At 38.6% G+C, this 24,696-nt stretch overlaps 1 protein-coding gene across 1 annotated transcript in view; it reads left to right on the forward strand.

Annotated features, from left to right (window-relative positions):
• Positions 1 to 829: 829 nt before the first annotated feature.
• Positions 830 to 24,696, forward strand: part of LOC116322929 (sodium-driven chloride bicarbonate exchanger-like) — a 38,210-nt gene continuing 14,343 nt past the window's right edge. Inside the window, exons 1-13 of the mRNA XM_039600359.1 lie at positions 830 to 3,659; positions 3,971 to 4,125; positions 4,345 to 4,466; positions 4,765 to 4,923; positions 5,323 to 5,384; positions 6,236 to 7,074; positions 10,879 to 10,932; positions 12,483 to 12,547; positions 16,219 to 16,300; positions 22,314 to 22,469; positions 22,614 to 22,752; positions 23,137 to 23,297; positions 23,446 to 23,631. Coding sequence (XP_039456293.1) covers positions 2,968 to 3,659; positions 3,971 to 4,125; positions 4,345 to 4,466; positions 4,765 to 4,923; positions 5,323 to 5,384; positions 6,236 to 7,074; positions 10,879 to 10,932; positions 12,483 to 12,547; positions 16,219 to 16,300; positions 22,314 to 22,469; positions 22,614 to 22,752; positions 23,137 to 23,297; positions 23,446 to 23,631 — 2,872 coding nt within the window. The 5' untranslated portion in view covers positions 830 to 2,967. The remainder of the gene's footprint in view (positions 3,660 to 3,970; positions 4,126 to 4,344; positions 4,467 to 4,764; positions 4,924 to 5,322; positions 5,385 to 6,235; positions 7,075 to 10,878; positions 10,933 to 12,482; positions 12,548 to 16,218; positions 16,301 to 22,313; positions 22,470 to 22,613; positions 22,753 to 23,136; positions 23,298 to 23,445; positions 23,632 to 24,696) is intronic.

Consider the following 24,696-nt stretch of genomic DNA (forward strand, 5'->3'; position numbering starts at 1 on the left):
CCACAGGGGGCAATAGTTATGTTAGCATAGCACAAAGCACCGCCACACTTGATCGGGTTAGTGGCGCTGGTTAATTAAAGAGTTAAGGTAAATGCACGTTTCCTGGTTTAAAAAACAAAGATAAACGCGCCAAAAAACCACAGTAAAAATAATAAACGAAGTCTTTGACTTTGATTTATTGATGGAAATTGCAACGTGACGTCTAGCAAACAACATATAAATAACTTAAAGGCCATCTTAAATGCATTCCCATGAAATTTTTAGTGCTGCTGTAATATAAGCCACTACCTGTCATGAATCCCAAATAACCTTGGCTCTATCCTCTTAGTTCATCCCAGTGTGCCTCATTCCTTATTACTGGCCTGACAAGGAAATGTTTACCCATCCGACAAGAGACAAGCCATTTCATAGTCAGAAAAAGCAATTTCACCTGACTGGAGTAGCACACTATGTCCCCATATCCTTGCTGGCTATAATTTTGTTGTCATTTTGTGTGCTGTGATCATATCATTGAAGTGACAGTGCTGGGCATTAGGTAAAGTCCCTAAGCTGGTGCTCACTTTCAGGCTTTTTCTCTCCTTGTCATTCACATTGATTGGATTAGACCCAGGTGGCAAGCAGATTCTTTTGGCACAACAATAAAAAAATGGTGATGTAGTGGCTGAAAAACACACGCATATTGTTTTTGTTATTTTGCTGAAATTAATATTGTTATGTGGAAAACATATGCTCTTTAGAATTAAATGGATATATACTTTTTTTTTTTTTTTTTTTTTTTTTTTTTTTAAATTTTCAGAGTATTGAAGGCAGTTTGTGTTTGAGGGTTTTTTTTGTCTTTGATTTATTTTATATGGGTGATATAATACAGATACAGCCGTTATAATATTATTTGAAAATTGAAAAGGCATAACTGCTGTTCACACTAGATTATGCTCAGCTGGTCAATGGAGGGTGTGTACAAGGCAGGGAGCCGAGATCCTAACCTGCTCTACATCTCCCTGAGGGACAATGCTGGCTATGGGCATGACAAATCAGCCCCCTCCTCTTTGGTTATGTCCACTAGCTAGCTGAGCCAATAAATAGATGACTTAATCTGATAAACAGGCAGTGCATCACCTAGGGAAACAGAGTTGCTGCACGGGTGATTCAACAATTGGCTTGTTGAGGGGGGAAAAAAGGAAGCCCACTTTGCTTATTAAAGATCAGCGATGGAAGTGAACCATAATCCTGTAATGAGTAGAGCAGAGAGTGGCCTCTTTTCCTTGGGCACAGACAAGCCCGTGCTTGCATGTTTCACAGGAATAGATTGTTGGAACCAGTAGCCTTTCTGTAATGACCCCTCTTGTTAGCTTCAGAAATTCATAGCTCTTCATTAGAGATACAAACTGGTGGCTGTGTTCACCAATGCAATGGGCCTTTATTGGTCTTCTCTTTAGCTTCCACACCACACTGCAGTGTAACTAAACCAGAAGTTACTCAGTGAAGTAGAAATGATCAACTGAGGCAGTTAGTGATATTGTAATGGGCTCCTTGATAGTGAGTGGTGTTTCTTATCATCTATGAGAACCATCTGGTAATAATAATGCGATTAAACGGAAGTGTAAAAGTTGCCACAGTGTTGAATCGATGCCTTTCGGACAGAGGAGACCCTTCACAATGACACACCGTGGCTCTGGTGAACAGTGAAGTGGAAAGTTTGAAATTCAGGACAATTTACAAAGGCCTCACAATCATAGAGAGGACTGCGAGGAAATGTATATCAAACCACTCCCTTTGAACAGCGGTAGTGTTAACTTGGTAATAACCTTGTTAGTAAGTTAAGCTGGGAGCCATGCTGCAGCTGCTCTCTTTGCACTGGGGACTGAGCCACTGCAACTTGCGGCTATCCTAACATTTACTTCCATCTTCTCAATCAGGACTGATTTATTTTACTGCGCCGGGGGGCTTCGTTTATTTTCGAAGTGGTCTGATTAACAATCATTTCTATTTTAGAGTTGTTTTATTCTCTATCTGCTGTCGATATTCTCAAACTCACTGTCAGTTATCTCAGAGACCTGCACCCTCTTGAGATCAAATTTATTCTGTCTTTAAATATATTTTCCGAGTAATTAGATTTTACCACTCGGACTTAATGTTTCTCCCATCTCCTTCTTACACTTGCTTTCTCAAACGGACAAAAATTAAATTAACTAAACTGCATAATGGTAATTTCAACTCAAAACTCCGAGTCCTACTTTGTGTCTCTCTGGCAGTGAGCTGTGTTTGCCACAGCAGCCCCTGTTACCGGTGCGCCGGTTCATAACTTTAGTGCATAAAATATTTACCAGGACTGGGACTCATAAACACATCTTCAGTGGGACGCCATGATTTCACGCTATATCACAAACATTTTAAGGCATCAGATGCACCGCCTGTCATGGACTGTCATTTTTGGCGTGTTAATAATATATCTTGGTTTCTTCGGCAGACATACTTTGGCACTCATGGCACATAAATAGGTAAATAACGTGGATAAAGGTAAATAACGCCGCTGTCGTCACAGCTGACAGCAGAAAACAATTTTCATAACTATGATATATCTTTTTTTCTATTTTTTGGGGTTATTTTTTTTGTTTATTTCATATACTGCTAAAAAAGAGTCTGTCTCCATATGTTTTATTCAAATATAGGCCCATGTCACACTACAAACAAATCACTTTGCTCATAGCGCTCTTCTGATCGTCCTAATTAAGAGCTGTCTAATTAAATTACAGCCCTGGGTTAACCAATCGCAGTACTTGTTTCATTAGCAAAGCAGCGAGAGTGATGGAAAGAAAATCCTTCCTGATTGCAGGATGGTGTCAATTGGCTAATTTGCTGCCTTCCGTACCTCAAGTCATCGTAAGGCGTTTCGTAGTGTTAGATTAGGAAAGGCGTGTGCAAAAGCTTGTGATATAGGTTGAGCTAATAGTAGCTTCCTATTGAGCTATGCAGGTCGAGAATTGCATCTCGCCGGCGAGTGATCTCTCCAAGAAATTTATGAATGTGGGCAGTGGCTTTTCGAGCTCCAATGGATCAGAGCTTTCGTTGCAGGACCATCCTATTATATCTGCAAGTGACAACCTGGAGAGAAGTTCACCTCTGAAAAAAAACTCCAGGGAGATGACGAATCAGTCAGAGGCAGACAATTTTCCCGACTCCAAGGACGCATCAGGGGACGTCCAGAGGGGCAAACTCTCTCCTGATCTTCACGGAGTCTCTGACATCCGTCATAATTTCGATGGATCTGCAGGAGAAAGGTGCATCTTTTCTCCATCTACCCAGCCGCAGTCAGTCTCAGCAGCTCCCAGTGCCATGTTCCCTTACCCGAGCCAGCATGGACCAGCGCACCCGGCTTTTTCTATCGGAAGTCCCAGCCGATACATGGCACATCATCCGGTCATAACCAATGGAGCTTACAACAGCCTTTTAACCAACACTTCTCCTCAAGGCTACCCGACAGCGGGTTACCCTTACGCGCAACAGTATGGACACACATACCAAGGAGGTGCTTTTTACCAGTTCTCCTCAGCGCAAGCAGGACTGGTTCCGGGGAAAGCGCAGGTGTATCTGTGCAACAGGGCCCTGTGGCTGAAGTTTCACAGACACCAAACAGAGATGATCATCACAAAGCAAGGACGGTAAGTACGCGCACTCGCTTTATTTTTTAGAGGCATGCAACTATATTCGATATTTTTTGCTTCACTGGAACAGTTTTAGATCGAAGTTTAAATGGGCCCGTATTAAGATCATTTAAGATTATTTCCCTGAAAAAACTAAAAACTAATAAAAAGGATAATGAACTTTGTATCACACCAAGGCAAGCTCATTAATAACAAACAAAGAAATAAACAAAAACTAAATAACGAGGCAAAATGAAAAGTGAGAGAGAAAAAAAGAAAAATAAATTAGAGACATTTTCTAAGCCTGTGTTTCTTTTTTTTCCCCGCAGACGAATGTTTCCATTTTTAAGCTTCAACATTTCTGGCCTTGACCCAACTGCCCACTACAATATATTTGTGGATGTAATACTCGCCGATCCAAATCACTGGCGATTTCAAGGAGGAAAGTGGGTGCCTTGCGGAAAAGCAGACACGAATGTCATAGGTATCACATCTGCGCATTGTATCGATTACATTTACTCGACAGTTTGATTTTGAGAACATGGTAAAAAAAAAAAGAAAAAAAAAGTGTTTTGTTTTGTTTTTATACCTGTAACTAAAATATTTGGCAAAAATTGTGAATGAAAATGTCTGAGGAATTTGTTTCTAAATAGTGATATATATTATTATTTCTTTTCTTTGCTATTTTTTTTCCTTTTAATAGGCAATAGGGTTTACATGCACCCGGATTCGCCAAATACCGGTGCGCACTGGATGCGTCAAGAAATATCATTTGGAAAGCTTAAGCTCACAAACAACAAAGGTGCCTCCAACAACACGGGGCAGGTAACAATGTGATAAGAAATGTCTGAATGATATAAATATATATTTATATATATGATACGAGCTGGAAACTGAAGTGTTTATCTTTTCTTTTTTATTCATCTCATCCCCTGATTATTATTTTTAGATGTGTTTTGCTTTGTCTGTGTCATTTAATTCGAAACAATAGTCGTGTGTGTCATTATAATAAACACGAAATATGAATATAAAATGGTGCTAAATTAGTTTATTTTTCTTCTCAAATCATCTTTCCAAACTTTGAAATTCAAAGTCTGACAAACGTCTTTAATTGGATCTCCAGATGGTGGTTCTCCAGTCTCTCCACAAGTACCAGCCCAGGCTCCATGTGGTGGAAGTAAACGAGGATGGGACAGAAGACACCAGCCAGCCAGGAAGAGTCCAGACTTTCACCTTCTCAGAAACGCAATTCATCGCTGTCACAGCTTACCAGAATACCGATGTAAGACCACTTAATATCTGACACAACACTGGAAATGTCACCAGACACCAATCGCACAGCAGTATTTACACTTTGAACATTAGCCTGTTGAAAGACGATTCAAAATATCGGGAATTCTACAATTTATATATATACTTAAAAAAAAAAATCTCTAAACAAAGTAGAACAATAAAGTATTAATACGAATACAATTTTTTTTTTTATTTTTTATTTTTTTTTACCAAATTCTTAAAGCAAGACGCACACTGGGATTAGTCATTTTCTGTTGACAAAGAAATTTTCGCGCAAAACAAAGAACAAAATTAAACGAATGATTAATATTATTTGCATTCATGCTGCACCGCGCTAAACGTCTGAAACACACTTTATGGATCCTTCTATGCATTTTTCCCCCCACAGATTACGCAACTGAAAATTGACCACAATCCATTCGCTAAAGGATTTCGGGACAACTATGACACGTAAGATCGTCTCTCTTTCTCTCTTTTTTCTTCCTTTAAAATAAAAAAATCTTCTTTGTATTCGGTTCTAATTTATTTGTATGTGTGTGTGTGTGTGTATTTTTTTATGCTTCTGTAGTTTTAATCAGAAAATATAATAGCCACTTAGCTCGTTTTTTTTCTTGGCAAAAATTCAATTTATGTATTGATAATTCTGCTGAAAATTCGTTGTATTGCTTTTGAAGTTGGAAGGAGTTCGCATGATAAATAAAATTTGTACTTTTACAGGGAAAATTAATTGAACATTGGATTAATAATAACATTTCTGACTGCAAATGAAGCAGTGCGTTTTTTTTTTTTATCGTAACACACACATATGCACTTGTTTGCATGTAATAAATGTGCGTAATTGCTTCCAGAGCTCGTAACTGTACCGATTCATTGTATGTATGACAAGGTTCCTCCTCTATTTGATTCGAGCTTGCTTTTCATTGTAAATGAAATGCGTACTAATGAGTGACGAGAAAATGAAACTGAAAATCATACTCGAGACAACGGAAATAACTACGCGATAACTGAGAAGCAAGTCTGATCTATTTGACGACGTTTTCTTTGTACTGTGTAAGGCAGCCGGCGTATTTCGAGCTTGGATCTAGATTGGGATGGTTTTGCAGATGTTTTCGAACCCTGCAGTTATCTCACCATCAGAAAGAATAGTAATGAAAAAAAAAATTCCTCATGTCTACTAAGCTGCTACATTACTGAAACAGATAGGCCCCGCTGACCTTAATTTGTTTAATGTTCTGAGAACAGACTACAACACACTGTTTAGTTTCTGAATTGTTTCTCTGTTTTTCTCTCCATCTTTTCAGTGTCTACACAGGCTGCGACATTGACCGCCTAACTCCATCACCGGGTGACTCTCCGCGTTCACAGATCGTGCCGGGTGCGAGATATGCCATGCCTAGCTCTTTCCTGCAGGACCAATTTGTCAGCACTTATGCCAAATCTCGCTTTCACCCTGGCGTGGGGACTGGGCCTGGCACGGAGCGCAGCGTCCCACTCGGCAACAGCTTGCTATCCCCGCAGCAAACCGAGGAGCCCAGTGTTGCCACCCCCCCGCAGCGATGGTTTGTCACCCCTGCCAACAACCGACTGGACTTTGCTGCCTCGGCATACGACGCCGCTGATTTTGCCGGTAACGCGGCCACCTTACTGTCCTACGCAGCGGCCGGAGTGAAGGCTCTTCCCCTGCCGACTGCAGGCTGCTCCAACCGGCCTCTTGGCTATTACGCAGACCCGTCTGGCTGGGGAGGACGCACGCCGCCGCAGTATTGTGGTGTAAATAGTAAATCCAGCTCGGTCTTTTCCTGCTGGCCCACTAACACCATCGGTGGCAGAACAGGCACCAGCTACCTGTCCGAGGAGGGAGACTCCATCACCACAGAGAGATCACCCATCGGCGGCTCGGAGGAGACCAAACCTAAAGACATGACGTCTGAGTCGAGCTGGATTGAGACGCCGTCCTCCATCAAGTCCATCGATTCGAGCGATTCTGGTATCTTTGAACAGGCCAAGCGGAGAAGGATCTCACCTTCTGCAACACCGGTTTCAGAGACAGTGTCCCCGTTAAAGTCTGAGCTGCTGACACCGAGAGAGTGTGAGAAAAACTGCACAAAGGACATTGGTTATTACAGTTTCTATCCTCACAGTTAAAACAAAGCACAGCCTATCTATCTATCTATCTATCTATCTATCTATCTATCTATCTATCTATCTATCTATCTATCTATCTATCTATCTATCTATCTATCTATCTATCTATCTATCTATCTATCTATCTATCTATCTATCTACAGGTTAATCTATCTATCTACAGGTTAATCAATAAAAAGTATAAAAGGACTGACATTCACAGTTAATGGCCAAAGTGTAAATTCTTCAACTACAGTTTTGCCATAATTCTGGCGCCTTGTTTCCACACTGTTAAGTCAGAAAGCACTGTAATTATGAATATAATGTACATAATACTGAACATTTTGGTGATAGTGACTGAATGTACACAGAACAGATAAATGATTCAAAAGTAGTTGTTTAAAAAAAAGAAAAGAAAAGCGGAGCCTCTTCTGTTAAGTAGCCTACACTGTTAGAATTAAAGATATTGAGCATCTGTACATAAATAATGTTCTCGTGTAGCATATACTGGCACAATAATCCTTGTCAGTGACAAAAAATATGTATTTTGTACTTTATCAAAGCAGTAGGCTACCAGAAGTTTAAATGACGTTACCGATCACTGCTACATTCATAATACATGTGGTGAAAGAAATTATAAATGTTGATAATGTAGACTTAGGGTCTTTTATTTACGTATGTTTTATTTGTACTTAATTTAGCCGGTCATTTTTTTTCATAGCCTCCATGCTATGCTGTTGTGAAATTCTTCGTATCTGCTGTAATGTGACTGAAACGTAATAAATGATGATATCATCAGGACATGTTTTATTTCATCACATCCAGTTCAAACAGAATGCGTTTGAAATATACGAAAGGGTTTATTATAATCTATTTTCCACAAAGGCGTCATGTGGATCATCTTTCCAGAATTTCAAAGCGCAGTGCACCGTGAAGTATCTCGTCGCTGAGAGGGCTTTAAACAACAGTCAACGCAATTCTCCGATATTTAAATCTCACTGTGATCAGCCAGAACACCTACCAATTACATCAGGGTTTAGGTAGGCAGTCCTTTCCCTCGTCGACATCCCCCCCCCCCCACGATGGAAGCCACAGGAAGCTTCCAAAGATATTTATTTTCAGGTGGACATCGTGTCCTCTTCTGGATCCATTGATCGGCTCGGGATATGATGAGACTTTCACGGCACAAACTTTACAGCCAAGTAAAATGATAAAAAAAAGAATAATAAATTAAAATTAAATACAACGGAACAAAATGTGAGTCTTTGATTGGCGCTATAGACTTCATCGGTATTCATTATTTTCGTTGGCCTATTCATTTTCTGACTCAACAATAAGAGTTGTTCCTACAACATTTGGTTGGATTCGTTTTGCGGTTTGGTTTGCCAAAGATTGTAGAGTGAAAACTTTTGTTGTTTTTTGGTCATAGTTTCAAACACTGAAAAACTGTGAGGTTGACAAATTCTCTGTTTGGCACCCAAAGGAAATGACACGTTAAAAGAGTCTTGACTATATGTGAAAGTGTGCAGAGGAGCAGAAGACACCAAGAGAAAACAGAAGACAGACGAACAGGCTTAATAATGAGGTAACATTTTTCTATTTATTGTTATTATTTTTTTCCCTCTAGCACAGTAGCACATTATTCGTTAAATTCCCGTGTAAATGACCCACCCTCTATTCATGCTCTGGTTAATCATGGGATTTTATTGGAATTATTAAACATTAATATCCAATTTATCAAATTTATATAAGAACAGATACTAATTAAAACGGATGCTGAATAAACTCAGTGTGCACTTAATTGGAATTTGTCATGTGAAGGAGACGCTCACAGCTGTCAATATGAGATGTGGCATTTAGCTCGTCATACTGTCAGCTATAGGCCTTCCCTGGGATAAACAGCAGATGGCGATAACTGAATACAGGTTTTGTAATCAAACAACTCCTCCAATATGTGGTCCAGAGCTTTTAGGTCACCACAGAGGCAACAAAACCTGTAAGAAAACTCTCTTTTTTCCTCTTCATTTTTTTTTCATTAAAAAAAAAAAAAGATTGATTCGTTATTTATGAGTTAAGTAAGGGCATCCTGTGAGTTTCCCCTGGATTCAACTACACGTGGATGGTGATCTACACCAGATGGTGGTGCTTTACTATTTTTTGTATCAGTTAAAAGAACCCATGCTGTTCAAAAGACTCAAATGTTTTCTGCAAGCTCTGACAAACTTGACAAACAGTCTTGTAAACACTGCCCCCGAACACAAGCTGAAGAAAGTACAACAAAAATCACATGCAAACTGTATCTGCTGGCACTGGAGCAAACGCGCTCTCTGCGAAGGCCTGTTCATCTTCACATGTAGTCTACTTTAATACAAAACAGCAGTTTTGTTTCTTTTAAATTATTTACTCTGTTGGAGGATGACCCACGGCTGAGATGACCCCCGTCCTCCAAGAAGGGGTGGGGCATGATGGGTACTTTTATGCCAAAAAGCGATCTTCAGTATTTGCCAAAAGGTGATTGCTTGGGTTTAAACTACTGTAAATGACTTATTGGCTTAAATATGTGAAATATATGTGAAATATATCCCTCGTGAATGATATCAAGTCATTTTGAGCCACAAACAACATTCTTGTCGCAAAGCAGAAAGTGCAAATAGTTTTTTTTTGGGGGGGGCAAAGTGACTTTCCATATCCGTTATTTATCCAGTTAAAAAGTGTCATGGACATAACAAATGTATTTTTAACAGTGATCTGGCCAAGAAGGTAGCAGAAATTGAAATAAATATGACATAATAGTATTAAAAAAGAAGATATTTCAAGTGACCAATAAGGACTGGATTGGTTCTAACAGTAACACAACAACACAAGTAATTTCTTTATTTTACATCTAACTCCTTTGTATATCGTATTCACTAAAGTCTATTCGCCATTATAAGCAAAACGTATATGAAAAAGCGGAGAAACATCGAAAATCCCTTTTTGGCACAACACCGGGCGCAAAACCACACGCCCCAATGGAAACTATCGTGTATGTTTTTGTTGCTCTTCCACTTATCATAGCAGCATATGGACAAACATATTCAATTACAAAATAACATAACATCCTGTATTTATCAAGGTAGGACTTTGACCCGAGTTCCACCAGTTTTAACAGACCTAAACAGACTCACAGCTTTTCCTTTTCTTAAGCATATTTCAGGATCCCCCAGAAGACACGTCTGCTTGTACAACGTTCTCTCCGGCGAGAAGAAAAAGTAACTCACAAAATGTTAAATATAAATTATTATCAACGTTATTTTAAATATTTAAATCCACTTGCGACTAGTTTCAGTGTGTAGGCCTAAATCAGTTTCATGCCTGTTTTTTGGTCTTAAGTAAGATATTGTGTAGCGCATGGGGGAGGGGGGCAGACAGAGCTCAGAGTTCTGCTGTAGCCTAAAAATGAAGCTATTCGTATTTATCCATAAAGTAATGGAAGCCACACTGAAACAGGAATACGTAGCCTGATAATTGGGGACATAAACTGGAAACAAACTGGAGGGAAACAGTTTTATATCTCCTGATAATTGGTGTCTTTCCTCTGTGTCTGACAAAAAAAAAAAAAAGACAAAACATATTAAGAGTGACGCGTCCGCGTCAGCTGGCAGAGATGCGCATGGTTTTTATGAACAGGCAGCGCATCAGAGAAGCGCTAATCATCAGCTAGCTGCAGAGCGGCGATGATATAAACATGTGATAGTAGCTCAGTTACCGCTACACCTGACAGGATTACACGCACCGGAGATCTCTGCTCCGTCTCTCTGATACGCTTCTCTGCTGAGAGAGGAACATGGATACCGCGGATCAGGGTGCTCAGATAGAGCCGCTGCTGCCATCGGTAAACAGAAACTGATGTCTTGGGACAAATATTTACTAATGTACATTAATATTTCAGGACTAGTGTCAAGTTTAGTGCGTGTACTGCGTGGAGTACTGGTAAAAAAGATGATGCTAAAAGAAGCAAAAAAAAAAAAAAAAAGAAATCGGGAAGCAGATTCAAAACGTTTGGCTCTCAGATGGTTAAATAATTAAGTTAACTGTGGAGTTTTGAGCAGCTGTGGTTCACCTGCAGGGATCTACTGAAAGCACGCTGCCACTCCAATCAAGAGGAATGGCAGTATGTCAGCTCGTAATATTTTATTGAATCCATCCTTTTAGTGAACCAAAATGTAACTTCATCTCCAGAGGCATGATGGTAAAATTTCTGAATTGAAACAGACATTGGGAGGCTTTCATTGCTTCTCCTTTATATTTCAGTATGATGCTGTGCTAATTCAGTGATGCTGTAACATGCTATAACATTTTGCAAATGTAAGGTAAATCCCTGCTGTGACAGCTGTGTTGCTATTAATACATCATAATTCTGACAGAAGTGACTTTTTATCATCATGTTATGTAAATATATTGTAACTTCCATCTTGTTTATGTAAAACCAGGCATAGCTACAAGTTGCACTAATAAAAGCAGGTAGCCCTCACACATTCAAATTCTGCTTGAGCATGTCATCTCATAGAGAATGTTCACAGAGGGAGGAGGACCTGCGCTCATTGGTCTCTTCCGATCGTTTTAGAGGAGATTTGTTGTCATTATCTGCTGGCTGTTATTATGAAAACAGATTTTTCCATTTCTCTGAATGCTGGGAGTTGCTTTCCTCTAATACGACTTTTAGAGCCAAGTATAGATTTGGCTTTGAAACATAAGGTCATAACCTCACCTTAAAAGTCACTCAGCAGTTAAGAATTGAACTGAACTTTCAGGTCTACTCTTCCATGCTCAGTGAGTTAAAGAATTTAAGGACTGAGTTGAGCTTTTGGAAATGTTCAACTTTAAAAATTTGATTTGGTGTTTTATTAAATAAACTTTATTTGCAACTTTATGTCTTTTCAGGCCAGTTCTCCCATCGGATCCTCGGTTGGGCGAAGAAGTCTGGTGAGTTGCTCTCTGGGTTTTCCACTTTACATCCGTCAATGTTGATGCTGTCAGGGTGAGCTTACCAATAAAAGTTACATTGAAGCATTTGATTATCACTGTATCAAAATGTAAATGTAACAAGTGAAAGAAGATAACAGGTTCATTCCTGGATCAGCAGAACACTCCAAGAGGATTGAGTGTAACACAATGACCTTGTGGTTTTACTTTATATACATACAAGGCAGAGAGGAGACACTATATAAACCAAGGTTTATCTGCTGTGCAGCACTGATGATGTCACAACGATAATCTCATGATGACAGAGTGGTGGCACTGTCGATAGATGCTCGATCACAAATTACAGTTGTTTGACACAGCAGAAGGGCATCAGCATTTACCAGGCATGGTGTGAAGCTGGGCAGCAGGAGCTCGGCTTCTACACTGTCTTTCATTCAGTCACTACTGATTAAATAGCAGAGGACACTAAGGGAGAGCTCATGCAGTCTGAAAACGAACAGGCACCTTGGTTTTTCAATGATCAGGTAGGCTACAGCTCATGACGCCAGGCATTTATGTTGATGATGTGAACTGTTTTATTGATGTGAAGTTTCTCTCTGGTGAAAACCCAAGTTTGCTGAGTGTTTAACAGGGGAAAAAAGTGTTTGGTTAGCGAAGAGATTTCTCAGCGTGTCCAGAATCAGTGGAAAAGCCTGATTAAAAACTGGCAAGTGCAACATTTTTTGCAGCTGGGGGATGGATGCAGACCTAAAGTCTGCCAAAATGAGGGGTCAGAGCTGCAAAACACCTTACGTAGCAGCTCTGGTTAAAAAGTGATTTGGCGCTAATGTGTCCTCTTACAGGATGTTGAAGTTCGAAGCAGAAACATTTAAGGATTACAGTACATTTTGTGCCACATGAAAGCCTGTGCGGTTAATGATATCGCTGCCACTGATGGATTCAAAATTGCCACAGCCATCTGTAGGGATCAGATCCAAGTATGTGCCACATCCTGTGATATCACTTCAGCTGTGTGGTGTGCCAGCAGCCTTTAACATGATTTTACTGGGTGGATGCTGATCATTAGTCTTAAGAGTAGCTGTCTTTGTGCCTGCATTGGGTGTGGTTTCTGGAAAGTAATCAGACTACTATACAACATTGTAACTAGTTTTTTTTTTTTTTTTTTTTTTTTTTTTAAATATTTGCATCTGTTCTAAAGAGCTAAATACTTCAGGTGTAAAATGTGCTTATAGGAACCAGTCTGTTTAGAACTGAAATTGAAGTGATAACAATAGTAATAATATGAATAATAACCTTTAGTTATATAGGACTTTTTAAACTTATTTTACAAGGTGCTTCACATAAGAAACAAAGCAAGCTCAAATAGCCACCTTTAAAACTTCAGATTGTAACATTGACACATTATTTATTGATCAGATCTTTTGCTCATGTGAGCCCAGCTTCCTTAAAGGGTGACAACAGTATATCAGTGGTTTTTGTGTTTATAGTTTAGCACCTTTTCAGTCAGTAAACCCATACAAACCACACAAAATAGAGGTTATAGACACACCATAGTGCACTGCTTCAGTGTACACAATATTCCTACAATGAATAACATATATTGCCATTTACCATTAACATGATGCACATTAATACCATCTCACAGACTAATGTGGCTGGTGTTTTAGTAATAAATGCTGGCTTTTAATCTGAGCAGGATGTTTGTCCGTAGCTGTGCATTTGTAGACAGATTAACAGCATCAGCCTTGTGGCTTGGCATGCCCATGTGGCACTGCAGCTGTAAACAGCAGTGCCCTTCATTATCGTAATGCTCCGACGGTCTACTGGAGGTTAAGATGGCTCACGGAAAAAGCTGGTATTAAGCTTTCAAGACAAAAATATTGACGATGTTAATATTGGTAGTTTTTTTAAATCAAGAGATTCAAAGCATGTAAAGGAGTTTCAATATTGTGGTCAATACTGTGACAGGACTAAGAAACACCAACGTAGCAAAGTGCCCAGTTCTGATAAGTCAGCATATTTGAATATCAGCTTCATTTAGAGAGGTCACAGATTTCCCAGATCCATGAATGGCAGTGAAATTGTGGCATTCCTCATTATTTTATGTATACATGTATTCTTTTTTTAGTGCTTCAATCAAAAAAATAATTTAAAGAAATCTGCTATTTAAAAATTTGGTTTAATGTGTCTAAGCCCATTGAATGAATAACCTGCAAATAAACCTTTGTGCTAAACTTTGGCCTTTATGCTTATAAACACAATAATTATTGAGTTTTTGGGGCAGTTGTAGACATTGGTTACCTGTTACATGCCTCTATTGATTCTGGTATTTTTGTTAAGAAACCTATTCTTGTTGTAGTTTTTGGATGAATGAGTTTGAGAAATGTAGCAATCTTTTAATTTACTCATGCCAAGAAAAAGCAAAATTCATTTTTTTAAGATTCCTTACAATACTTCACAGATTTGTGTATGTATTTAGTTTGTTTGGCACACTGACACATGTCAGGAAATATGTGTGCTCTCATCCAACTTTCTGTACAAATCTGCATGAAGCACAGGGACTGAAATACCATTTTATCTCTCCACCCACCATGAAGCTGGAGGGAGAGGGCTTTGTGTTTTGTTGTGGTCGATGACCTCAGCCTACTCTACAGCAAATTTGTCCTTTCTGTGCCCTGTCCACACCGGTTGTTTATGTTGTACCGTGGTTATGCATCCATCAGATGAGCACACAGAGTTCAGCTGTAAGTGCTCATGCTGTTGGTGTTTTTAGTCAGAGTTCATCTGTGTAATCTTTCAGAGCTTTGAATTTTTTATAAATACAAATTCAAATAATCTTTTTTAAAGAAAAGATAAAAGCACTGGATTTCTATCTGTTCTCAAATGACAAATAATGATTTTTGAAGGTTTTTCTGAATCCCTTTTACCACCTCCTCACTTCCATTATCTTTCACAAGTATTACATAAGCTTTCACACCACAGACTGCCGGTTTTCTCTGAGATCTGAATCTAATCATCTAAATCCATGTCCAGTATGAATGGTTTTAAACCTGCAGGTTTATAAGACAGGAGGATGTAGGAAATGCTCAGTCTTGAAAGGGTCTTATTATGCTATTTTGTGCTTTCTTTCATAATTTTAACATTTAAATTGTTGCTAAGGTTTTTGCTCATATTAAAAGTTCGAAATAATAATGGATATTTGAGTAATCACAGCGAGGCAAATTCTTGGGTTTCAGACTGCTCTTAATGCTCAGCTGCAGCATTGTTTGTTTACTTTTAACTCTGTATGATGTCAGTAAGAGGCCTTATTCCTAAAACGATCATCTGAAGCACTCAGCTATGGCAGGAACATCCCCACCCATCTGCTGTTCAAGCCTTAAATTTTCAAGTGGCAGCCAATTACAAGAAAAGCCGGATTAAAGGGAAAGGTGAGGGAGAGTGTAGCTTGATTGAGGCATAGGATGAACTGAGGGTCAACACTGAACTATGTAAAGCTACTTTAGTAAGGTAGAAGACTAAAAGTGTAATTAAGCATAATTTAATTTTTGAGCAGTCCTTAAGTTACCCTAACCTCCTCATTTGTAATTGTTATTGCAGGACTCGGGGTTTAAATTTGTATCTAGTCATAAAACTGTTCTTGCTGCAATTAAAAAAGCAACTATAATATCTTAACAAAGAGAGGGTAATTTATTTGGAATGCGCGACGTATTGTTATAAGACATTGAACAACGGATAAACTATGAACTGTAATGTGCTTAGTTAACATAAACAACCAGTTAGGAGGAATGCGTACTTGATCAAATTAAATCAAACAGTGATTCTCCTTTTGAACTCAGTTCCAAGTCACCACAAAGGAGACATCTTGAACAGAAGTAAAACTTTCTTTGTGGGTGGGTAAATTATTGTTCGCATTGTGAAAAGCTTTCTGTTTGGACTAAGATCATACTCTTTCCTTTCCAAGATAAAAAGTGCAATTAGTTTCCATGGCAGCTGCACCGTTCAGTTGGATAATGTGTTTGTTCATAGTGTTCTGCAAGGGAGCACCAAGTCAACAAACATTTTATTTCATGCTATGTTGAGTTGGGATACGCCGGTATATTGCAGGATGATGTTTCTTCCAGCTGTATGAGTGTGCTTTAGAATGATGTTCATAATGCTGAATTTGTGTTTGTGCATGCATTTGTGTGTCTAACAGAGAAATGACGATGAAGCGGTGGTGGACAGAGGGGGAACGCGGTCCGAGCAGAGAACCAACTTTGAGCAAGAAGATCTTGAAGGTACGCGGACGGACACAATGTGCTGGGAAATACTAAAAGTGTCAAAGAGTGAAAAGGCTGCTGCAGCTGAGACCGCCTACTCTGTCCTCCCAACTGCTGCTTTCCTCTTGACAGCTTTTTTACAGTTAAAAGATAAGAGCAGAGTGGGAGGCAGAAACTGTGGGTGAGCTGAGTTTGCATCAGAAATTTCATAATCGCCCAAAAACACGGACAATCGAAACAAAGACAAAAACTGTGGGATCTCTGGGCAACTAAAGGCCAGGAGCAAGCACCATCTACATCTGCAGAAACGGATGATAAAAACGTTACAGATTCTCTTTTCTGTGAAAGTGAAATTAGTGAAATTACAAGTAGCAGGTTGGAGTTTAAAAATCTATTTTTGTTTTGCACACTATCACAGTGATTTTTGACATATATATATATAGGTAAACAGGGGTACTCTCTTTTATTTGTGTGTTTTATGTTAAAACAGCACATAAATACTTAATGTAGAAGTATTTTTTCAATATATAAATAATAGTAAAAAAATTACACTATTTCTTCAACTATACATTTCTATGAAACCAAAGTGGAATATAAAATCAAAAATAAACCTAACCAAAAAACAGTTTGATGTTACTGTAAAGTGCTTCAGAACAACAATATTCGTAACAGACTAGCTTAATTGATTACTTGTATTCTTCATATATGTAGCATCTTGGAATAGCTTCAACAGTCATTCCAGAGAACACTGTATATACATGCAACCCTGTGTTGTTCTGCAGTGAACTGAGTGGGCTGAGTCGAGTACAAACACAGACTCTCTCTATCTCTTTCTCTCCTCTACTGTCTCGCTCTCCATGATTGCTGTTTTATACCTCTCTCCACAAGGAGATACAACATTTACTGCATTTACACTTATTTCAGTGCTTATGCCTGACAATTTTCAGAAACCTTAAAAAAGGAACCTAAGTAAAATAGGTACCTAACTCTGGGGGTGAATGTTGTGTCTACACATAATAGACAACTTAGTAAAGAACCAGTTTGAAATAGTATCTTTAGGCATTTTGTTACTACAGCCTGTCACAAAAACAAATCAGTTGTTTAAATTTCTTCAGTTGAATCTATAAAAAGTGCCAAAGATAACATAGTTTGACATATAAAATAGTGTTTTTGCACCAAGAAGATGATTCCCCAAAAGCCATAAAAAACTGTAAAACATAAAAAAAACTTGGGATAGTGTGCAGTGTTTCTTTAGAAAATTTGAATAAACTGGAGAAATGGTAGACAACAGGGAGATGCCTAAAAATGATCTACAGCAGTATCTGAGAGTCATGACCAAAAAAATCCAGCAAAGACCGACACCAGACCTCAGAGACTGATCTGGCCCTTCAGTTGGTCCATTTAATGTTGGTCTCACTGGAAGGGTAGCTGCGAAGAATCCATTCCTAAGGAAGAGAAACAGGCAGAAAAAAGTGAGAAATGATAACCTAGCCAAGAATCGGTCTGAAAATCAGTGTAAAACATGTTGAAGGTACTCTCAAAGTTTAGAGCTACATTTTCAGCCAGTTGAGTTGGGGATCTTGCTGAAATGCTGAAATTATAAATGCATAAAAGTACTGTCAGACTTTGAGCCACCATGCAGCGCCATCGGGAAATCTTCTAATTAACAACAGCCAATTTTTCAGCATGAAAACGATCTCAAACGCACTGTCAGTACAGTAAAAGCATACCTGGATAGAAAAACACAGTGGAACACCATCAGTCATCGACCACTACACTACACATCTGCACTGCTCAGACACATTTATGTGCCTTTATTGGATAGTGTAGCAGTGAAAATAGACAGGACTCTGGGGAAAGACACACAACCAAGGGCCACTGGTTGGACATGACTCCCTGCAGCTGTCCTCCAGACACATAGCATGCAACCTGCTCACCCACTGAGCTAAACTGGCACCCACATGTAAATCTTATTTTTATTTTAATGTATTATCTTGTATATATATTGGATTTCATCTACTTTAAAAAAAAATAAAATGTGCTATAAAAATGCATTTGACCTACAGGTAGCCTGAAGAACTATTCCTGGAGACTATTTAAATAAAATACAACAAAGGTGGCTGTAAAATGATTGACCTTCAAGCTTGTTAGAAACAAAATTCTGTTTAAGTTTTATATACCGTCCATTTATGGTTACATGGTACAATAAGTCACTATATTTCTTTATATTTTCACAGCAAAATATAAAGAAAAGGTGTAGCTGTAGGCAGTACTGTACTTATACTGTACAGTACAATCATTGGATTACTTTAAATGTACTGTTGTAATTTTATCACAAAATAAATAATGCAGTATATTGCACCGTATACTAAAATGGATCAGGTCACAATATTCATAGTCATCAGATTTCACCAGTGGAATTAATGTGCATTTTACATACTAGAGTATTACAAATCCACCAACCATAAAAGCTGTTCCATCAATTTGTTACAGTTTTATTGTTTGTTTTATTAAATTCTCATGATTATTATTATTTTAATGTAATCCTTGTTTCTTCTTCCTTTGTATAACTAAGAAAATTGGCAACCTGGCAAATTGTTTCCATCATGTAACTGAATAATCTTTGACAGTGTATTTATAATTTTCATGCACATTTTTTTTCTCAAATCTAAGAAGGGCTTATTATTACTTAAAAATAATCTGATTATATAATCCTGTCTGGTTTGAAATCTGATTATATAACCTGCTACCACCCAGGCTTGGTTAGCATTTAGCATTTAAAAGATAAAAAAGAAAGCAGACATGAATCAACAGATTCACAGAGGGCCCAGTATCATCAGGTATTACTTCATTACAGGGTAACTGCAAGAAAACATATAACACAAAGTCAGAAAGTTATAGAAATACATTTAACTGATTTTGAAGACTCTCATACTACCTCATGCTCCCTGTGGACCCTGATAATTAACTGTAAGAAACAAATATATTAACAAAATAATAATAACGACAGCAAAACATTTTATCTTAACGTATTCTCAGTTATATAATTAATGCCATTTAAATAATTTTTTGTATTTTTTTTTTGTTATTGTTTTGCAAAGTTACAATTAATTTGTGCATTTTACAAAATGAAAGTGAAAAAGGCAAAACCTGCAGCTTTTATCCAAAGTACAGTCCACATTATTGTTTGACTAACTTGAAATGGGCACTCCACCCTTTTCCAACTGAGAATCATTGCCTCAGACATTGACTTAGGTGCTAATTCTCATCCCATCTGCTTCACACCCAGCTTCAAATCACGCCAGTGCAAGCTGGAAGTCATCACTCATTGAAGTCAACAGAACCAGATCCTGAGGCCACCAAACCTTTAACCCTCCACGCCTCGACTCAATGCAAACCAAAATCTTACTGCAGTTATACAGATACTAGCAACTACTAAAAACAGGTGAAGCTAATCACACACAAGATTCAGTTCTAGCACTCAATTTGCCTCCTGCTATGATCAGGGCATGCTGGCATGTTACAGGAGGAGCAAACAGTCGGTACCTTCCCATCTGTCATTAAGGAGTAAAAGGAATACATTTTTCCAGTAGACCTGGAAAAAATATATATTAAAAATATACTAAAAACTATTCAGACAAAGTAAACAGAAGAAATAAGAAGTAACAGGCATACAGTATACTTGCTTTAATATTCACAACTCTGTTTAAGCTAATTTAAACACAGATTCATTCTGGTTCATGTATCATTAATGACTTAACTGCTTGTCGAGTTAGGTAACGTTTTTATGTACCAAGTATGACATTAGCGCATTACATAATAGTTACACAGAAATCTGCAGGCGCCTGAAGAGATCATGATGAACTGGGCTGAAATGATGATTAATAATACATCATATAAAGAAGGCTTTTCCATTTAAGTGTCACTGGATTATCGTGGCTTTTTCTGCAATCTGCGGATGAAAAGAACTATCTGCTGTTAAGTATCTGATGACTAAATGTTTGAGCAAAAGGTCAAAGCAAAATAATCTTCTCAAACCACAGTTTCTTTTTTAAAATTGTTAAACACAAACAGACACTGCTGATAACAGTTTTACACCAATGTAGCGATCGTGTCCAATCTGTGGAAGTGCGTCTGGTTGTGCTGGGAAGTGTAACCGAACATTTTTTTAATAAGACATTCTGGTAGTCAAACTGGCTGTGTGCAGGCAGGAGAAGGACCCCAAAGCAAACTCTTGGAAACGGGGCTTAAACTCAAAATACAGCTTTATTTGCTGAGTGGGAAAAAGGCGATACACAACAATACAAAACTAAACTGGGAAATACTAATTCACACAGGAAACACAGAGAGAGTCTATGAGGCAGGACGCGACACAGCACTGAGGGAGACTCTGACATAAATACACAGAAAGATAAAGAGGGACGTGGGAGCACACGGGAACACAGCTGACACGAATAATCATAACGAGACAGGAGAAGCTAGACTGAACAGAATGAACATGAAAACATGGGACCTTCACAATAAAACAGGAAACATGATGCGGGAGAGGAGGAGAGGCGGACGAGAGGGAGCGAGGGAACACGAGGGAGTACACAGACATGACGGGCTGGGGAAACATGAACACAAGGAGGGGAAACAAGGCACAAGGACTCACACAACTAAATAAACACAGACACACAGAGGGAGACACAGGGGGTAAAGACATGAGGGGAAATCTAATAAACAGTACCAAACAGTATAGCCTAGGAACCCTACAATAAACCCTTAGAATAACAAATGGACTTAACAGAATACAGAATGCCCCCCCAAAAACACACAGCACTGAAACCCCCCGGGTCAGAAGTCCCAGGACCATGACAATGTTAGGCTCTGTTAACATAAATTTCATATTTGACACAGGACTATGGACTTAACAGTCCTTAACAGACTCTCTATTTGTCATTGTTTTTTTTAAAGCCAGCTTTGGCTTGTTAATGTTAATAATTCCACATTAGAATAGCAAAGTGCAACTTTGAAGCAAATTAAACTGTGACTTCTTTTAAACTTTGTGGCATACATTTTGCTGTTGATAGGAAAACACCTATTAGCCTTAAAATCTTCACCCGTTTCACTGCGTATGTGTGTGTGTGTGTGCAGAAACTGCCTGAGTCCCACCTGCAGTAAAAGTCCAGCACAGAAGCACAAAACTGAAAAACGTCCAAACAGCAGACATGGCTCCTCTTTTGGAGTTATTTTGGTGCATCCCCGGGCCCCTGAAGACAATTGTGGATTATTATCAACTTATATTATTTTTAAGAACTTCATTCATTTCTATGATTAGAACCTTAAGTCCCATCCCAATGCTCTCCCCAATATTCCTGATAGACAAAAAAATTATGCACTGACACCAAAAACAGTTTTTTTCCCTACTTACTCTGTTGCTGTATTTATAATATTGACACCAAACATGCACAGTTACAGATATCTGCTAATTAATGGTAAATAAAGGAATGATAAAATGCAACTAGAAGTGAAGCACAAACTTCTTGGTTCGTGTCACGCAGCAGTCCAAGTTATTGTCAGATGATTCTATTAAAAAGCACAAACACCACAAACATGTCGGCAACGTGACTTTAGTGACTTTAAAGCTGCAGGGCCCCTGACAATAAGTTATGAAAAAGAAAGAAAGAAAAAATCTACCACCATACAAGTGTTTTGGATGAGGAAATTATAGATCAAAACATCAGACTGTAAACATGCTTTTAAATTCTCTCAAGTTAGACTATTTAGGATGGAAGCCACAAGTCGCCATTGGCCTTTTTGGTGCTTCATTTTTCATTTTTCAGGCTTGGAAGTTGCCCCTTGCTGACCCCGAGTTAATGCTCAGTATGGTCTGGCGGCAGTAGCCATTACGTGATTACATCTTATCTGTCTGAGCCATGCGTTCGAATAAAATAAAAATACGCAGGATGAATGGATTAACACACAGAAGTAGCATTTCACCCAGGCACAGTGAGTGTATTTTATTGTCTTTAATCATGTTTGTCCCCAGGTCACAGGACTCTCTACATTGGGGTCCACGTCCCTTTGGGCAGTACCAGACACCGCAGCCATCGCCGGCACCGCCACCATGGAAACAAGTACAGCAGGAGGCGAAGCAAGGAGCGAGTCCGCACTTTGGTGGAGGGTAGAGAGTCTCCGATTTATGGTACACACTTTATTGTTTTAAAGCACTGGAATAAAACTCTATCTATCTATCTCTGCTCTCATTTATTACTTTGTAATAACCATAGGATCTTGGGTACAGCTAATCTCAGTTTATACCAATCATTTGAATCCACTGCGTTTCTAGATACTCCGTCCCAGAGAGTGCAGTTCTTGCTGGGTGCAGAAGATGATGATGAGGAGCACATTCCTCATGATCTCTTCACAGAGATGGATGAGATCTGTGTGAGGGAAGGACAGGATTCAGAGTGGAGGGAAAGTGCCAGGTACTGTCAACATGGTTCCATTATCTATTTTTGTTTCCATTAAATTAAGTAATTTCAATTCAAAGTTGTAATTGTTGGCACATTTATAAATTAATTTATGCCTGTAATGGTTGTTGATGTTAAGATGTCTTTTCCTTTATGTATCAAAGATTATAGATCTCTGTTCACACGGTAAATCTGACATGTTATTTAAAGAGATATACACTGAAGAAAAGCAGTAAAGAAGGAGACTAAAAAAGTGTATTTTTGAGAGAAATATATGACTTATACGTGAGCAGAGAGGGACCTAGAATGAATAAGTGTTGTTACTGCAGCTAGAACAGATGGCCTGCCAGTTTGTGGTCTGTTGGCCTCTCCTGACAGGAACTCAAATTCCTGTTGCAGGTGGCTGAAGTTTGAGGAGGATGTTGAGGATGGAGGGGAACGATGGAGCAAGCCCTACGTAGCAACGCTGTCTCTTCACAGTTTGTTTGAGCTGCGCTGTTGCATTATCAACAGCACCGTGCTGCTCGATATGAGGGCAAGCACCATTGAAGAGATTGCAGGTAATGACTTGAATTCTGTTTTTAAGAAATTTTTCTTTTTGGGAAAATTTGTAACTATTTTCAATGTATAAATATGGGTTTTTTAATCAGTTGCTCAAGATTTAAGTGTAAGAAACTGAATGCATCAGCTTGCGTTTGTCTATTTCAGACATGGTCTTAGACCACCAGGACTTGTACTCACCACTGGGGGATGAGCTCAGAAAGAAAGTGCGTGAAACACTACTGAAGCAGCACCATCACCAGAACCAGAAGAAGCTAGCTAATCGCCTGCCACTTGTACGATCCATCGCCGACATTGGCCGGAAAACATCTGAGCTTCATCTGGATAAAAATGGTGAGAAAACCTGAGAGACTGTCTCCTATAAAATAATATTCTAAAAAGAAAGAATCACTCTTTAGTTAAAGTGGTCACAACATGTTGCTTTATACCAACTGTTGGAAGTGTTCTAGTGTGTATAATTTGTGAATGTGCAATATGTGTATGTGTCTTTAATACATATGGTCTTAACTTGTGCATATTTCCATCTTTTGCTCATTCCTCATTCTGTCCACAATCTGCCCACCCACCTGCCACAGCCCCACTCAAGTGAACAGGTGCTGGTTTATACACTATGCCCTTGCCCCTTTACTAGCTTTTACTCAAAAAACACATTGCAGAGAGGCTTCTTGTGATTTATGTTGGCAACTCTCGTGACTGGCAACTCAAAATAGATAATTTTGGTAGACAGAAACAGTTAAGTTAAAGAGAAAATTGAAAAGAAAACGTTTAATAGGCTGTATAAAAAATGTTAATATTGGTCTTCATGGTGGAAAAACTATTTGACTGAATTTTGGGCTGAATTTAGTAACTGGAAGCTCTATTTTCCAGTATCTTTGCCAGCTACATTTTATAAGCTTAAGGTTTGCCAGAATCCCATATCACAAAATTAGTTACAGAACAAACCAAACTGTTTGTTCAAAGATTTTCTCATTTGAGGGTGTTCTTGGTGTTGTTTTATTTTAACAGGCTGTTTTAAAGCAACAATCTGAGATAAACTCCACGTCATGTATTGTGAGTGTATTAGACACTATAATTAGTGTTAATTTTTTGACCCTGCTGTTTAATGAATACAGAAATTAGGCCAAACCTGTCAGGCAGCTTGGCAGTGATCACGTTGATGAGCAAGGATTTTTTTTAGACAGCAACACTGCTGAAATTCATTTTTTAAATCAATAATTGCTCCAGAAAGTTGTACTCATCTCTGTGTGATCATCCTCCTTTGCCTTTATTTAATGAAATTAATCAGCTACTGAGTGCAGGTGACCATGGAGTGTAATGAAACTAGTTACAAAGCAATTCATTAATAGATATCCAACTGAACAATAAAACTGAAGTAATTCAGTTTTTAACAATTTATTG

Source organism: Oreochromis aureus, linkage group 16 (assembly GCF_013358895.1).
Source record: "Oreochromis aureus strain Israel breed Guangdong linkage group 16, ZZ_aureus, whole genome shotgun sequence".
Classification (NCBI taxonomy): domain Eukaryota; kingdom Metazoa; phylum Chordata; class Actinopteri; order Cichliformes; family Cichlidae; genus Oreochromis; species Oreochromis aureus.